This window comes from Procambarus clarkii, chromosome 18, assembly GCF_040958095.1.
Source record: "Procambarus clarkii isolate CNS0578487 chromosome 18, FALCON_Pclarkii_2.0, whole genome shotgun sequence".
NCBI lineage: Eukaryota > Metazoa > Arthropoda > Malacostraca > Decapoda > Cambaridae > Procambarus > Procambarus clarkii.
Genome location: NC_091167.1, coordinates 11,235,167 through 11,252,666, shown reverse-complemented (window position 1 = coordinate 11,252,666; position 17,500 = coordinate 11,235,167). Strand labels below are relative to the sequence as shown.

Sequence of the window (17,500 nt, the reverse complement as noted above, 5' to 3'; positions counted from 1 at the left end):
AGGCACCCAGAAAGATAGGCGTAACAAAACAAACCCCACATGGTAAGACACTACAACAAAAACCGAACAGAGAGGTAGAAAACTCCCTACAATCCCAAGGAAACAAGCAAACATCACACTTTACTGCCGCGCCGATCGTCCGCGCAGCCCTCCCCTTCGGGAGGGGGAGGGGGGAGCCCCGGACCTACCGCGCCGGCTGCCAAGCTTCAGTTCGTTCGCTAATGTCAACCGGGATTGACGCTTCTCTGGCCTCAGTTTCCTAGGCGGTGTTTGCCTTGTGTGGCGTTCACTGCCGTGTGTTGTGGTGTGCGGTGGCCAGGAGTACTTCATCAGTGCCGGGGCTGCATGTGCTTAGTGGCTGACTTCCCTAAGCGCCCTGTGAGTACTGCCCTTGCGTTACAGGGTTATCTTCCCTGGGGCGTTCGGGAACCATTCCCGTAGAGGTTCTTGCTGCTCGGCATTTGCCTCGCCCTTGGGGCCAGCTGGGGCTTGGGGCCCTTGTTTGGCCCTGGGTAGGGATTGGTATTGTGCTGGTTAGGGCGTCAAGGTGTTGCGCAGCCTGCCACCTAAGCGGCGGCCGGTTTCTGTTGCCTCTGGAGACGGTGTACTTTTGCGGGGTTTTTCTTTTGTTTTTCATTTTCTTGCCTGGTGGGGGTCTGCCTAAGGTGGTTATAGTTCCACTGGTAGTGTTTGGCGGCCCTCTGCTAGGCCCCCGTGCTTGTACACGTCTCGGGGGTTTTCAGTGCTATAATCTACCCTCTTGTTATGTTTGGGTTTCTTAACCGGTTAGCAACACCTTGCCCGGGCTTCCCGTAGTTGTTACCCTACGGGCCCTGGAAACCCCTGTCTGGGCTCGGGGGACCATTGAATGTGTCTTCCGGGTTCCAACCCGTCTTGTACGGGATCGTTGGTTGCTGTTCCCTTGTCTCCGGGTGACAGTCGCCATTTTTACCTCCGTCATGCTGCCTGTTGGGTCTCTGACACCTTGACCCGGAGTCTTGCGAGTGATTCTCTGCTTGTTCTCCAGTACTCTCCTGATGTTATTACTGTTCAGAGTACAGGCGGCATCCGTGTTGCAAGCTAGGTTAGGTTGCTGCAACATGCTAGGTTGGTTTCCCACTTGAATGCCCCGTGGCCGCCCCGTTTGGTTAGGTGCTGCTCGCCCCTTTCTCTCCATGTTCCCGGCTCCGGACCGTCTGCGTGTTTCTGGGTCGGGGCGGGGTTCAGTTGCGGCAGAGACTCGGGCGGTTTTCGGGGGATGCCCCGTTCGGGTTGGGGACGGAGGTTTGAGCCTGTGCCTCCTGCCAAGGCTTCTGGGTCTTACCAGCGGCCCTTTCTTGTTGCCTTTCCCATGGGCTCTTGCTTTTCTTTCAGGGCGGAGGGCTTGGAGGACGGCTCTGCCCCGGGGCCTCTGTTGTTGGTTCCCGGGGCTGTGGGGGATGCCTACTAGCAGTTCTGGGGCGGTTTTGCCCCTTCAGGGGTTTTTCTGCTGTTGGGCATCGTTTTTCGCCCTTCCAGTCTGCTAGCTTCCCACATTTGCTGGCGTGTTTTGTGTATTAAGCGTCAGTCACAGCCCCTGCTGGCGGCCATTTTCGTCTGCCGGTTTCCCGGCGTGGCCACCAGGGCGGCGTTGCGGTTTGTTTACATGCGTCTGGGTGTGCGAGCGAGCGTCTCTGGTGAGTTTTCAAAAAATTTGCAGGGTTTTTGTTCTCCTGTTGTCGTTTCTTTGTTTTTCTGGTGTTTTCTTGCCGTTGCCTGTTCCTCTGGGAACGTTTGGGTGTTGATTTTGGGTCTGAGCCTCTGGGTTTAGGCTCAGTGCCCCTGGCTGGTATGCTTGCTCCCACACCTTGCCCCTCGGTTTTCGGTCTGTTGGGACCGTTTTCCCAGGGCGTTCTGCTGGGGTCTGTGCTTTGCCTTTTAGTGGTGTTCTCCGCCGGCAAATGTGGTGGTTTGGGCTCCCCCTGGTTCGATTCTGGGTTCCTTTGGGTTCCTTGGTTTCGTTCTGGAGGTTTCTTCCTCTTGGGCCCCCTTTTGTGGGTTCAGGGGACTTTGTTTCCTCGTGTGACCCGGTTCTGCCTTTTGGGGTTCCGGGGTCTTCCTGGCTTGCAAACTGAGCTTTTTGGGTCTTGGCACATGTTGTGGTTGTGCTGGGACTTTGTGGTTTTGCTGTCGAGGTGGGCCTTTTGATGCAGTTTTGTGCCTTCTTTGCCTGGCCGGCGTAGTGCTCTTTGCCACTAGTCGGCGGCTTGTGCTTTTACAATATATGTTCTCACCTAGTTGTGCTTGTGGGGGTTGAGCTCTGGCTCCTTGGTCCTGCCTCTCAACCGTCCGTCAACAGGTGTATCGGTTCCTGTGCCTCTTGGGCTCTGTCATGTCTACATGTGACATTGTATGGGGGTCAGCCTCGTTACTTGTGTGAGGAGTCGCCACATTACTTCTTAGTGCTTTCCCGTTCCCATTCTGACACTAAAAAAAAAAAAAAAAAAAAAAAAAAAAACTAATTCTATCTGTGGCTCTTTTGGGTACTCAGTTTCCACCTGTGTCCCCTAGTGCGTGTGCCCCTTGTGTTACATATCCTGTCCTTCTCAACCCTGTCGATTCCCTTGGGTATCTTGTATGTGGTGATCAGGTCTCGCCTCACTTCCTCTTCCAGCGAAGTGTGGTTTCATTCCCGTAGTCTCCTCATGACTTCGGTAGTGTACTTTTTCTTTCTGAAGGGGTTCTGTTCCCTTCTCTGTTGACTGGGCGCTGGGGGAGCAGCTTGCTCTGTTGCCTCTCGCTTGGTCCCGCTGTTGGTGGGCGCTTTGGGTTGTCTTCCGGCCTCTGCTGGCGTCGGAGGACGGCTTCTCCCCCTTGGGGGGGGTTCAGAGCTGGCGGGGTGGGCTTCTTCCCTGCGCTTCGTCATTTCCTCTTCGTGGGTGCGTGGGGCGTGGTCGTTCCGCCCCATCCTTCTGGGCTTCCCGTCTGCTCTTTGCAGTCATGAGCTTTTCCAGTCTGCAGTTCTTCTGGACTACTTCCGTCTGCGCCCTGGATCCTCTGCCCTGCTCGGAGGACTGTTGTCTCCTGTTCGGATTCTGTTAGGGCCGGGTGCATGGATGGTGGACCTGGACCTCCAGGTCACTTCTTGGCACGTTCCTCTCCAGTTTTTCTGGGGCTAGCACGGTTGGTAATTACCTATGTGTACTTACCTAAGTGTAGTTACAGGATGAGAGCTACTCTCGTGGTGTCCCGTCTTCCCAGCACTCTGTCATATAATGCTTTGATTATAATTGTCATATTGTCATATAATGATTGTCATATATCATATGTCTTCATATGATTGTCATACAATGCTTTGGTGGTGGGGCTTCAGGTTTGCTGTTTTTATTGCATTCCCTATTTTGTGAAGGGCACTTTGTATACTCTTTGCATCTTTACCGGATCTTAGTGCCCTGTCTGCGTCTGAGATTCGGTGTCTGGCCTACCTCGACGACTGGCTGGAGTGGGCTCCCAGTCAGTCCTCTTGTCTGCTCGCCAGGGGATGGTTCTTTCCAGATCGCTGGGTTTGGTTTCCTGGTGATCTGGAGGTTTTACCTTCTGTTTCCGTCCCGGGTTCGGACCTGGGCCTTGTTTCCGGCTCTTGGGCCCCTCATTGTCTTCCCTCCAGGAGTGTTACTGTGGCTGTGGTCCCGCCTTTGGCTGTTCAGGAGGGGGTCCCGGGTTGCTCAGCGGTTGCTTGGGCGGTTGTGCGGGAGTTTGCACTTCGGCGTGCTTGTCTGCCCGCGGAGTCGGGTTTGGCTCCGGCGTCGGTTGGTTCCTACGGAGACTCCACTTCCGCCTCTTGCATTCCTTGGGTTCCTCTGGGGATCTGGTGTTGGTGCTGCGTCACCAGCTTCCTCTTTAGGGTTTTCGGGGTTCCGTGCCTTGGCGGCTCCCCGAGCCTTCGCTCGATGTGTTCACGGACGGGTCGTCTCTCGGCTGGGGCTTTGTGACCTGTGCTCACCAGGTCGGCCGAGGTTGATGGAGTCTGTCTGTCCGTCGGGCTCACAGCCCGGTTCAGGTGTTCATGGCTGTCTGGTTTGCGCTTCGGAGGGTTTGGGTCACTAGGTACTCTACCGTTCAGCTCTGTTTGGACTGTTCTCTGGTGGTTCTTGCCGGAACCACAGGGGGTTTGGTTAACCGTGTGGTTCGTGTCCGGGGTGTGTCCTGCGTCCTGGTGGACAGCTGTCTCGGTTCATTCCTCTTCGTGGGTTGGCCAGTCGTCGCCGATTCGTTTTGTTGGCTCTGTTGGGCTTATGGACTCCTGGCCATGGACGTCTTCGGGTCGGCGTGGTCTCGGCGTCGCCCGTTTTGTGGCGCCCTTCCCACCTGCGAGGACTTCACGGTGGAGGCTTTCGGCAGGCCTGGTAGAGGTGGGGGGTACCTGTACCTCTTCTCCCGGTCCAGCTGTTGCTTCGGGTTCTGGCTCAGTTGCAGCCCATTCCCACGAGAACAGTCCCTATGGTTCCACTGTGGCCGGCCCGGCCTTCTTTTCAGACGCTGCTTGATAGGTGTCCGTACCCGGGGCGTTTTTCCTGAGGCTTCGCCTCTTTCGGCAGGCCGAATCGGTCCTGTCCGTGACTGGTTCGGCCTTCTCTTTGGCTCTTCGCGTCTGGTATTTTGACGCAGGTATCGCCATCTCTGGTGTTCAGGTGGCTTTGTTGATGGTGTCCCACCTGCGAGCTTCGTCTTGGAGACTGTATGACGTTTATTACGTCTTCTCGCGTTTTGTTTCCCCTCCGGCCTGCTCATGAGTCGCCTGAGCCATCCTGGTCCTTGTTCAGGGTGCCTTCTTCTCTTCCCCTCAGTTTGTGGTAGCCCCTTCGGTTTCAGTTTCCTCCTCTTTGGTACTGGTGGTAGCTTTATTGGTGTGCAGCCTTTCTCTGTCCTGGCGACGGTCGAGACGGCTGCTTTCCGGAGGGGTTCTTGGGGTATTGGTACTTGTTTGGTTTGGCCGGGGGGTGCGTCCTGTGTTGTCCAGTTGTGCTTTTTGCTGTTGCCGGCGTACCGTGCCTGGGGATGCGCTGTGGTTGATCTGGTTCCTTCATTCCCTGTTTTCAGGGCTCGGGTCTCCCGGGTCGTCCGCAGTGTTTTCCTTCTTACTGCGGTCTGTCTTTGCGCCCGTGCTGTTCAGATTTTTACAGCAATTGCTGCTGTGTTGGTGACGTCTCGGGCTCATTTCGGGCGCAGGGAATTGTGGGTCGCACAGGTTTTTGGCCGCCCATCCATGTGTGTGTCTGTTCTTGGGCGTTCTTGTTGCCTTGGGTCGCAGGTTTGCGACCGGTTGTCTTGGCTTTGCGTTGCAGAGTTTGTGGCGGCCGCCTCCCGGGTTAGCCCTTTCTTTTCCTTCTCTTTGGGTATGAAGCTCCAGGGAGCCGTAGGGGCTCCCCACAGAAAACCAGCGTTGAATGTAATGAAACGCCATTTTCTGAGTGAGCCCCGGAGGCTCCCTGGAAACCCTCCCTCCCACCGGTCGGCGGTTTTTTTCGCGTTGGTTGAAGCTTAGCTTCCGAACTGGAGCTTGGCAGCCGGCGCGGTAGGTCCGGGGCTCCCCCCTCCCCCTCCCGGGGTGGGGAGGGCTGCGCGGACGATCGGCGCGGCAGTAAAGTGTGATGTTTGCTTGTTTGCTTGTTTCCTTGGGATTGTAGGGAGTTTTCTACCTCTCTGTTCGGTTTTTGTTGTAGTGTCTTACCATGTGGGGTTTGTTTTGTTACGCCTATCTTTCTGGGTGCCTAACCCCGGTCGATGGCAGATAAGGAAAACCCCCAACCATATGGGGTTTTCCAGGGCCATTGCTCCCTGAAACCTCTCTGAAGGGGCCAGGTTCTGGCGCTGGTCCCTGGTAGGTCTGAACTCCTTAGCTAATGTCCCGGTCTAACATAACACACATTAGCCCGATAAGCTCCAGGGAGCCTCCGGGGCTCACCCAGAAAATGGCGTTTCATTACATTCAACGCTGGTTTTTTAAGAATGACGTATATTGGCGACTTGTCGCCTCTCCTGACAACTATCTCCTTGTTCTCACGAAGGCTTTTAGCTGCCGCTTTGAGCTCGGGGGACAGTATGGTGCTTCTGTAATTGCCTCGATTCTTTCCTCCTTCCGCAATAAGTTCTGCTTGTAAGGTATCTTTGGTAGTGACCTTCTTTTGTGTCTCGAGGTCGAATATGTCGTCCAACAGGATCTCCAACTCCACTTTCCGGGCCATCTCACTCGGTCTGGACATAACGTGACAGTTTATACCCAGATTTAGGAGAGTGACTTGGTCCTCAGTGAGGTTAATTCCTGCAAGGTTCAGGAAGCCATCTCTTGGTCGTGGAATTGCCATAGGTCCTCCATATAACGTTGTTAGTTTCTTGATAATCCTTGTTTCAGTGCTGAGGTGATGTCGGTCTGTGAGGATGTCGAGGTGTTGTTCAATGCGGGTACGGAGACTTTCATCGATGTTGCTATTTCTCCATTCGTTTGTAGCATGAAGTAGTTGCGTTTTGTTGTTTTTGATTTCATTTTCCGCCTTGTATATCTGATCACGAATCAGATCCTGGCGATATTTTATTGTGAAGGCTTGATTCCTTGCTGCTGGGTCGTGCGTTTTAATATTAGTATATTTTGGTAGCAGTCTTTCCTGTAGACATATATTATTAAATATGACCGAAAAAGTAAGATTAATAATTCTAACACGAATTTTCTCTAACTTTCGTACATTTCTTTTCACTGTTGGTGGTAATTCAAAAATCAATTCTCCAAAATTCATTTTTATTTCTAGTCTGACGCGACACTTGAGCGCGTTGAGGAAAGTGAAACGCCATGCAACCTCTGAAGAGACAACTAACACAACACCTATACCCCCTATTAGACTATTTTACAGGAACTTCTTTTCCACAGCTCATAAAACGGAGGAAAGGGTCCTGAAAGATATTGTTAATAGAAACGTTATCCCTACAGACAAAAATCAGAGGATACAACTGACGATTTACTATAAAACCAGAAAAACGGCCAGCCTACTCATGAGAAACACTCCTGACACAAAGCAGAATGCTTTAAAAGAGACCAACGTCGTCTATGCCTTCAAATGCCCTCTTGGGGACTGTAAGCTCCAAAAAATCCAGTATATAGGCAAGACAACAACATCTCTTTCTAGGCGTTTAACGATGCATAAGCAACAGGGCTCCATTAAGGAACATATAATCTCTTCCCACAACCAAACCATCGCCGGAGAAATCCTAGTAAACAACACAGAAATCATCGATAGATACAGCGATAGCAGGCGGCTTGACGTTTGCGAGGCACTACACATTAAAAAGTCAACACCAGCAATCAACAGCCAATTAATGCACAACTATATTCTACCCACCTCAAGACTCCGCTCCAATATAGAAGCATCAAGAAATATGGACCAATAGGCTTTCTACAATCACTTCCATTCAATACCTATTGTTTCGTGTTCTGTCTTGTGTTGATGAAATTAATACCCTATTAATGCCACCTCACCCCATCCACCTCACTCAAATGTAGATATATACAAATCGGAGATGTGTAAATTCTATTCAGTTGTGTATGTGTAAACTAAAGTCTTTGAAAATGTAATAAGTTTTACGAAACGTGCTCAAGTGTCGCGTCAGACTAGAAATAAAAATGAATTTTGGAGAATTGATTTTTGAATTACCACCAACAGTGAAAAGAAATGTACGAAAGATAGAGAAAATTCGTGTTAGAATTATTAATCTTACTTTTTCGGTCGTATTTAATAATATAGTGTACAGGAAAGACTGCTACCAAAATATACTAATATGTATATATATATATGTATTTATATATGTATTTATGTATATATATGTATATATATATATGTATATATATGTATATATATATATATGTATATATATATGTATATATGTGTATATATATGTATATATATATGTATGTGTATATATGAATGTGTATATATGTATGTGTATATGTGTATGTATGTGTATATATGTATGTGTATATATGTATGTGTATGTATGTATGTGTATGTATATGTATGTGTATGTATGTATGTATGTATATGTATGTATGTATGTGTATGTATGTATATAATATAATATACAGTGGCACCTCGACATACGATTGCCCCTACTTACGATAATTTCAAGTTACGATGTAAGTTTCATAGAAAAATGCGACTCGACATCCGATGGTGTTGTCGACTTCCGATATTTGTTGGTACATGTTCGGGTTGACCGAGCGCGTGGTTCCCAGTCACATGGCCGACCTGCCTCAGTTTACTACAGCTGCCCGCTTAGTGACGATCGCGCCTATAAGAAATTCCGCTTTTGTGGTGATTTTTTGCATTTTGAACATTAAAGTAATTATTATATATCATGCCATGAGTCCCAGGAAAGTCAGTGGTAAGACTCAACATATGAAAACCCATGTAAGGATGACCATAGAGCAGAAACAAGAGTACAGAATGTCCCTTCCTCAACAATTAAGAAAATGTGTGCAGCATGGGAAGAATTGCAAACCTTTGCTGAAATGACTCGCCCAAATCAAGCTGCAGTAGGTCGTTACCTTAACCTATTCAATGACACTGTGATGCCTCATTACAGACAAATGTTAAAATGAAGGGAAAACAAATGCCTCTTTACAAATTTGTAGTGAGACAAACAAGCACTGAACCACAACCAGGTCCTAGTGGTGTTCAGGCAAAACGTAGGAGAGAGAGTACCCAGAGAAAACATCACTGCCTGATGGGATAATGGAAGGGGACTCCCCTTCCAAACAGTAACAACTCTCCTCCTTCCCCCCTCATCACCATCTTCCATATGCCATCAAGAGCCCTCCATAAAGGTAAGAGAAACTTTGGTACTGTATTGTAGTTAGAAAAAAACATTGTATTCAGTATAAAATGTATTTGTATGTTAATATTTTGGAGGGTGGGGAACGGATTAATTCAATTCTCTTTATTTCTTATGGAAAAATCGCTTTGACTTACGATATTTCGACTTACGATCTGTCTCTGGGAACGGATTAGCATCGTAAGTCAAGGCCCCATTGTATATTATGTGTATGTATGTATGTATGTATGTGTGTGTGCATGCTTGCAAATGAACCACAATGAAATAAGAAAATCATATGAGGGCTTTTAGATACTTGACACTTCACTATTGTCAAAGACGAAGGGTCAAGTAAAGTGTACGGAAATGCACAGAAGATTCTCCTATTCCATTGTGTTCATTCTCCTTTAATAAAGCAATGTGCTTGATTTTTGTTGTACACACTGTATATGTGTGTAAGACAATATTGAGACTGGTGGGATTGCAGCTGCATCTCTCAAATCCTCGGGCACATCCACTACCGACTGGACCCTGCCGAGTTAAACATATCTCAATCAGAAGTACTGCTTGACTTGTATGGAGTTAGGAAGGTAGGTAGTCTGGAAGGTTCAGTAGTATAATCAATGGATATTAGTATCAACATCAGTCAGGTAGTCTGTCTGTCTATCATATCAATAAGACAGATAGGCAGACACACACAGACAAGTAGGCAGGCATAAAGGTATGGTCTGACAAGTAGTCAGTCAGATAAGCAACATAAACACAGAGAGATAGACTCAGAAAGGGGAGTCACAAAACCAGTATCTCTCTCCATGTGGATGTTACAAGGTAAGCATTTTCCTCTCCTCTTATTGAGCTTTGATTATCATAACAGTAAACTCCCTGGTAGCCATTTTAGCACTTAATTTTACCAGCAGCACTGAATGGCTTCTTGCTCCAGTGCTTAGTCATGGGCCTCCGTCCTAATAATGCAAGTTTAATCCCAGTACTTTATTCCCACCACATCTTAAGGATGTGACACATGTACAAATTATCTCAAACATTTTGGTGATTCTTCATTTTTTCAAAATTTATGAGACATGTGCATAAAGTACATATACAGTATCTGTACTTCTAGAGAAATACATAGATGAGAGTAGACTTTGTATGTAGATGATAAATTGCCTTTTGGAGCTCTTTCAAATAGCTCAGATTTTGTAAAAGTCCTGTAGCACAGTGTTTTTGTCCTCGGCTCATAATCAAGGGACCTGGGGTTCATTCCTGGGGCAGGACAGAAACAGTTATGCACTTTTTCATTAACCTAATGTCTCAGTTCCCTTAGCTATTAAATAGGTACCCAGGAGTTAGACAAGTTTTGTGGAGTTACATCCTGAGCCCACCTAAGGTCAGTAGTGACTTTGGGTGGCTGTAGTCTTAAGTACAGGCTTCCTATCACCAACGATGGGAATTAAATTAAGTCTAACGCAGGCAAAGCAGCATCTTTAAAAGAAGTCTAAGCCCATCTTTTCAAGTCTCATCATTGTCAACACATCGTACCCTCTACAACCAATGCATATTTTTCTCTTTCTAGTATTTGCTACAACTGGTGCAGAGCTTGAAGCATGAACCCTATCTTGACTCACCGCTCCTTAGATTTCTCCTGAGGAAAGCTCTAACCAATGCTAAGATTGGCCACTTCTTTTTCTGGCAGTTGAAGTATGTATTAACTTGTATGAGACAAGTGAGTCTTGAGTGTGTTGGTGGATGAGCTGAGTGAACTATGAGTGTGTTGGTGGATGAGAGCTGAGTGAACCATGAGTGTTGGTGGATGAGCTGAGTGAACCATGAGTGTTGGTGGATGAGAGCTGAGTGAACCATGAGTGTTGGTGGATGAGCTGAGTGAACCATGAGTGTTGGTGGATGAGCTGAGTGAACCATGAGTGTTGGTGGATGAGAGCTGAGTGAACCATGAGTGTTGGTGGATGAGAGCTGAGTGAACCATGAGTGTGTTGGTGGATGAGAGCTGAGTGAACCATGAGTGTGTTGGTGGATGAGAGCTGAGTGAACCATGAGTGTTGGTGGATGAGAGCTGAGTGAACCATGAGTGTGTTGGTGGATGAGAGCTGAGTGAACCATGAGTGTTGGTGGATGAGAGCTGAGTGAACCATGAGTGTGTTGGTGGATGAGAGCTGAGTGAACCATGAGTGTTGGTGGATGAGAGCTGAGTGAACCATGAGTGTGTTGGTGGATGAGAGCTGAGTGAACCATGAGTGTGTTGGTGGATGAGAGCTGAGTGAACCATGAGTGTGTTGGTGGATGAGAGCTGAGTGAACCATGAGTGTGTTGGTGGATGAGAGCTGAGTGAACCATGAGTGTGTTGGTGGATGAGAGCTGAGTGAACCATGAGTGTTGGTGGATGAGAGCCGAGTGAACCATGAGTGTGTTGGTGGATGAGAGCTGAGTGAACCATGAGTGTTGGTGGATGAGAGCCGAGTGAACCATGAGTGTGTTGGTGGATGAGAGCTGAGTGAACCATGAGTGTGTTGGTGGATGAGAGCCGAGTGAACCATGAGTGTGTTGGTGGATGAGAGCTGAGTGAACCATGAGTGTGTTGGTGGATGAGAGCTGAGTGAACCATGAGTGTGTTGGTGGATGAGAGCTGAGTGAACCATGAGTGTGTTGGTGGATGAGAGCTGAGTGAACCATGAGTGTGTTGGTGGATGAGAGCTGAGTGAACCATGAGTGTTGGTGGATGAGAGCCGAGTGAACCATGAGTGTGTTGGTGGATGAGAGCTGAGTGAACCATGAGTGTTGGTGGATGAGAGCCGAGTGAACCATGAGTGTGTTGGTGGATGAGAGCTGAGTGAACCATGAGTGTTGGTGGATGAGAGCCGAGTGAACCATGAGTGTGTTGGTGGATGAGAGCTGAGTGAACCATGAGTGTGTTGGTGGATGAGAGCTGAGTGAACCATGAGTGTGTTGGTGGATGAGAGCTGAGTGAACCATGAGTGTGTTGGTGGATGAGAGCTGAGTGAACCATGAGTGTGTTGGTGGATGAGAGCTGAGTGAACCATGAGTGTGTTGGTGGATGAGAGCTGAGTGAACCATGAGTGTGTTGGTGGATGAGAGCTGAGTGAACCATGAGTGTGTTGGTGGATGAGAGCTGAGTGAACCATGAGTGTGTTGGTGGATGAGAGCTGAGTGACCCATGAGTGTTGGTGGATGAGAGCCGAGTGAACCATGAGTGTGTTGGTGGATGAGAGCTGAGTGAACCATGAGTGTTGGTGGATGAGAGCTGAGTGAACCATGAGTGTGTTGGTGGATGAGAGCTGAGTGAACCATGAGTGTGTTGGTGGATGAGAGCTGAGTGAACCATGAGTGTGTTGGTGGATGAGAGCTGAGTGAACCATGAGTGTTGGTGGATGAGCTGAGTGAACCATGAGTGTGTTGGATGTGTGCTAAGGGAACTATAAGTATGCAGTATGGTGAAAGATGTAGCATACTCCTGTATAAATAATCATAAAAAGTAATTGTTTGAGAAGTTAATACTCCAAGTTAACATGATGCCTCTCGAGTTTGTCTATATACGAGGCTTTTAGTCAAAGCAGAAAATCCTGACAAACACCAAAGCAAACTGCTTCAATGGTTGGCACTTAACAGATTTCCAAGACTATAACAATACATTGCTCTGTAAACCTGTTATACATTTTTCTTAATGACTAACATCTTTTAGCACTAAGATTTAATAATAATTGCAGTTACAATATTTGCTACTAATTCTTAATGGAAAATTATAATATTTACCATTTAACAGAAGGTTAAAAAGATAATTCATTTAGCTTGATTTTGGGTAATATTTCAGGTGTGATATGCAGCTGTGGCCCCGGGCTCTGCGTGCTGCAGCCATATTGGAGGCTTACTGCCGTGGCCTTGGACCGGGCCTCAGGCAAGTTGTTCGTCAAGTGGAAGTGGTGGACAAGTTGGCCAAACTGGCAGAAGCTGTCAAAGAGAAGAGTGAAAACAATAAGGTTTGATTGTATTATGGATAATTTGCCATTATTAGTTTGATTAACAATTTACATTACGAGATATTCCTTTGTGCATTGAAATTGAATAACGTAATATGTTTTAGGGGTCTCTTGCTACCGTTGACTTCACGACTCACAATCAAGGCTCTAGGGTTTGATTCCCAGGTGGAACTCGCATGGCTGGGCATGCTCCCTTTCACGTAATGCCTCTGTTCACCTAGCAGTAAAAGGAACCCAGGAGTTACACAACTGTTATGAGGGGGTTGCATCTGGGGAAGGACCTCAGTACAAACCTAAAGTAAATGTACTTATAGAATGAGAGCTATGCTCATGGTGTCCTGACTTTCTGGGGCTCTTATTGTAAAAACCACAGAACATGTTCACACTTGGCTGTGGCCTTGCATGTCTTGCAAACCCCTTGTTGAGGGGCTTGCCGAGTGTGTCTGTGAGGATGTGGTGTCACTGGGGTCTGCTCTGGGTATGGAGTTTGTACAGCCAGTGGTTGTGGCCCTGGTGGCCTTGCCCAAGATCTTTACCCCTCTTCTTTGGGAGGCATTAGGTGGCATTTTATTTGGCCTATCTTACATGGGCCAGTGTTTTACCTCTCTGGCCACCTTCCTGTTTTTGCCTCTTGTTTTTTCCCAAGGATGTGGTGGCTAAGGTTATTTCAGTGGTGGCCTTCTCATGCTGCCAAATTGATTAGGTGTTGTTTGCTAGGGGTTCTGTTCCCTTTCAGAGGCGGTCTGGTCGGGTAGGGACCTCGCCTGTGGTTGGCCAAGTTGGTCCTCAGGCGAGTCAGGTTTCCGGGCCTTTACGCTTCCTTAGAAGGTTTCCTCCTTCGCTTGACATCGCAATCAGACATCGCAGAAGTCTGGTTCTGCTCGGGGCTCGCACCAACCCTTTTGCAGTTTGCTCCTTTGATGCCATTGTGGGAGATGCCCATTTTGCCAGCTCGTCGTTCCACAATTTGTGGACATTCAGGTTGTGTTCCGAGGTCTCCGATGGAGCTGGTCAGTTCCTTCCGTATTTTTTGGGGTCAGGTCTGTTGGGTCAGGAGTCCTCCCCAACACTGTTTTATTCTTGCAGATTGGTTGACCACTGTATGGTATAGCTGACCTCATCTCCTATGTGTGTATCCCGGTTCTTTCTGGTCCCGAAGCGAGACTTGGTGGACCTCTGGTACATCCCTGCTCTCTTGAGGTCTGAATGCCTTCATTCCCTGCCAAACCTTCTTCATAACCACTTTGGTCTAGGTTACCTGCTATTACAGGCTGGGACTTGATAGTGTCCCCGGACCTCAAGGACATGACTGCCACATCTCTCTTCATCCTGGGTTTAGGAATTGGTAAGGTTTTTTCATGGGGCATCATGTTTACTGCTTCAGGGTTCTTCTGTTTGGCTTGAACCTGGCCCTCCCACATGTATACCAGGCTAACTAGTGTCGTTGTGGCCCGGCTGCATTTGTTAACCACGGTGATGCACCAAGTTTATTGTGACATTTCACCCCGTGTGCATAAAATAGTGTTTGCAAACAATTTTTTGATCTATGTAAAAAGATAAATTCCGTTCCCCTAACACGTACATGTAAAGAAAACTAAGAAGTTCCACTTACTTTGGCCGTGGGGATATGGAGAAGGGGGTGTGTCACAGGCTGGTCGCCCGTGGTGAAACTCCCAAGGCGGTCGCATGCCTTTCAAGCACTGCAAGTTGCCACAAATATATTTTAAATTGTTCTAGTTCCAATTTTTTTTTTTTTTTTTTTTTTTTTTTTTATACAGTATATGATGCATATTTGTGTCCTTTACAATATGTATGCAGTAGAACGTTCATAATATTCCCTGGAACTGTGATACATGTGTCAGTAATGTGTCCACAATAAATGTTTGTCGCAATATTACTTGTTAAAAATTCACTAGAATTACAATGTGTAGTTTCACGCACTTCACAGTAACACACTGTATTACACACTCAGTACATCGGAAGTGAGTGATAATCAACGAAGCAGTCCATGGTACACAACACGACATTGCTCTCGTTGCACCAGGTATAGATAGATTTTTGCCTTCTGTTTCTTCGTTCTGTGTGCTTGCAAATAACGCCTTGACTTTAGTACCTGTAGGTGGTATGTAGCCAAGCTTGTGAAGTGTAAGGTAGTCTTGAAAAGATTATAGGAAAAGATCAGTTTGTTAGGTAGTCTTGAAAAGATCGCTTTGTAAAGAGCCGGTCGGCCGAGTGGACAGCACGCTGGACTTGTGATCCTGTGGTCCCGGGTTCAATCCTGGGCTCCAGCGAGAAAGAATGGGCAGAGTTTCTTTCACATTATGCCCCTGTTACCTAGCAGTAAAATAGGTATCTGGGTGTTAGTCAGCTGTCACGGGCTGCTTCCTGGAGGTGGCGGCCTGGTCGAGTACCGGGCCACGGAGACACTAAAGCCCCGAAATCATCTCAAGATAACCAAGATAAGGTCCCTCACTGGAAGAGATTGTCATTCTGGAAGAGATTCGGTCAATCAGGAAGAGATTCAGCTGTTCTAGAAGAGTTTCACCTATTCTTGAAAATATCTATGGAAAACACCACCATGGAAACCGCTAACACTGTTCATCTATGCTACTTGTATCAGATGCATCATCACTGAACCCAGAAAACAATTCATCTATGTATCATTTAAAAATTTGAGATGGCAAGAGTGGCTCTCAAAGCTACAACTGGGTATGCTTGCAGTATTGTCCTCATCGGTGCTGTATTACTTGCATCCGATCTTTGTTAGGTCCATATTGCGCCTAGCTTCATAAACATCATGACCCTTGTGTTCTTCAAACAATAAGGTCTGAATTTCACCGACAGAGAGCGATCTTTAAACACCGTGTCGGACAGGAGTTTGGGAGCCAAAGGGACGTGTGCCACCCATGGTTACTCACTCGGTACTAACCCAGCCACCAGCATTCTGGGGATTTTTCAAAGATGACTGCCTCTCACTGGAGGTCCCAAGAGTTCATTTCGTACACAACCTACCTTGCAAGTGTTCTGAATGGGTATGAAATATTCAGGTGTTTTTTCGGTTTGTGCAGTTTCCACCAACCGAGTTTTCTCGGTTGCTGCAGCACAGTGGTTAATGGTTTGTGTTGACCTACCTTGACAACTGGCTGGTGTGGTCCTTCAGTCTGACCACATGTCAGCTGACCAGGGATCTGGTTCATCCCCAGCTAGCCAGGTTTGTGTTCTTGGTAAACTAGTGGAAGTCCCAGTGAGTGCTGTCCTAAGATTGGACTTGGTTGGGTCTCGTTTGTGACTCGGTCAGTGTCCCCGGTGGCTGTGCTCTGCCTGCAGCATTGTTGCTATCTGGTGTTGGATCAGTCTTGGGTGACTTGCCAGTTGGTCAAGCAGTTGTGCATGAGCCTCAACTTTTCTTGTATTGGTTTCCTCAGAGCAGGGTTTGGCTCCAGTTGATGTACTTATTTCTTGGGTTCCACCCCTCCCGCCATTCCTGGGACTGGTGGGTTAGGACCACACTCGCCATTTGTCACTCTTGCTCTGTCGACTTCCCCTTTGGGTCTTTCAGGGTTTGGTTCCATGGTGCCATCCTTTCCCTTTGCTCATTGTGTTTATGGACACCTCATCTCTTTGGTGGGGCTCTATGACCAGTGCTTACCATGCTGCCCAAAGTCTTCGATTGATCTGTTCTTTTGGGCACACAGCATGGTGCACAAGTTTGTGGCTCTGTGGCATGCCTTGAGGAGAATTCGACTTCTTTAAGGCTCAGTGTTCCAACTTCACTCCGATTGCTCTACAGTGGTTCATAACTGAACCAAGGAGGGGGGGGGGTCTCTTCGGTCTGTACCCCAGTGGAGCTGAACGCTTTGTGTGGCCTAGTTTCTGGCTTCTAGGGGTTTGGTTTTCCATTCAGCTTGCATGTGGTGTGTGTCCAATGTCCTTGCAGATGGGTTCTCTCTCTTTCAGCTCATTTTCATGGAGTGGATCATCAGTGATGAGTCGTTCCGTTGGCTTTTCAGGACACTCGATCTGCCTGAAAATGGGTGCCTTTTGACTGGACTCGTCGAGGTACATTTACCACTTTCCTGCAGTTCAGCTGCTCTGGATGCTGGATAGTCTTGATTCATACTCGGGGAGGGTGATCCTTCTGGCTACTTGGTAGCCGGCCCTGCCTTGGTTTCTATTGCTTTTAGCCCGGCATCCAAATCAGTGTGTTTTTCCGAGGTTCCACTTCAAGAAGATCGACCTAGCAGTGTATTTCTTTGGTTCAAACTTCTCCTCTACTCTATACATCTTGAGTTTGACATACCTCTATTGCCATTTGTTTGGTGCCCGGTTGGTGGGTTTATTAGTCTATCAGTTTCTGTATGAGGTAGCAGACTAACAATATGAGGTAGCCTGGCACTCTTTTCATCACTATTTCTCTCTTCATCACTTGTCTTTGATTCCAGTTTTCTTTGTTCTTTACTTTTTTGTCTGTTATTTCTCAACTAGTCTTATTGCCAAATTCTGTCGACTCGTATTGTTGAGCTTTGGTGGAGTTTGTTCAGTGTCGACACCTCTGCGGTGCCATTCTACAAGTTTTCTCATGCATTGTTCCACCTCCAGCCTCCTCGTGTTTCTCATGAGCCATCGTGGTCTCTTGACTGTCGTGGCTTTTCTTT

General features: G+C 47.6%; 1 protein-coding gene across 3 annotated transcripts in view; it reads left to right on the top strand.

The window, feature by feature from the left end:
• Positions 1 to 17,500, top strand: part of LOC123754474 (phosphatidylinositol 4,5-bisphosphate 3-kinase catalytic subunit alpha isoform) — a 257,757-nt gene that overhangs the window by 177,457 nt on the left and 62,800 nt on the right. For all 3 annotated transcript variants that reach the window (XM_069326257.1, XM_069326256.1, XM_069326258.1), the window contains 2 exons: positions 10,409 to 10,533; positions 12,680 to 12,845. In XM_069326257.1, coding sequence (XP_069182358.1) covers positions 10,409 to 10,533; positions 12,680 to 12,845 — 291 coding nt within the window. The remainder of the gene's footprint in view (positions 1 to 10,408; positions 10,534 to 12,679; positions 12,846 to 17,500) is intronic.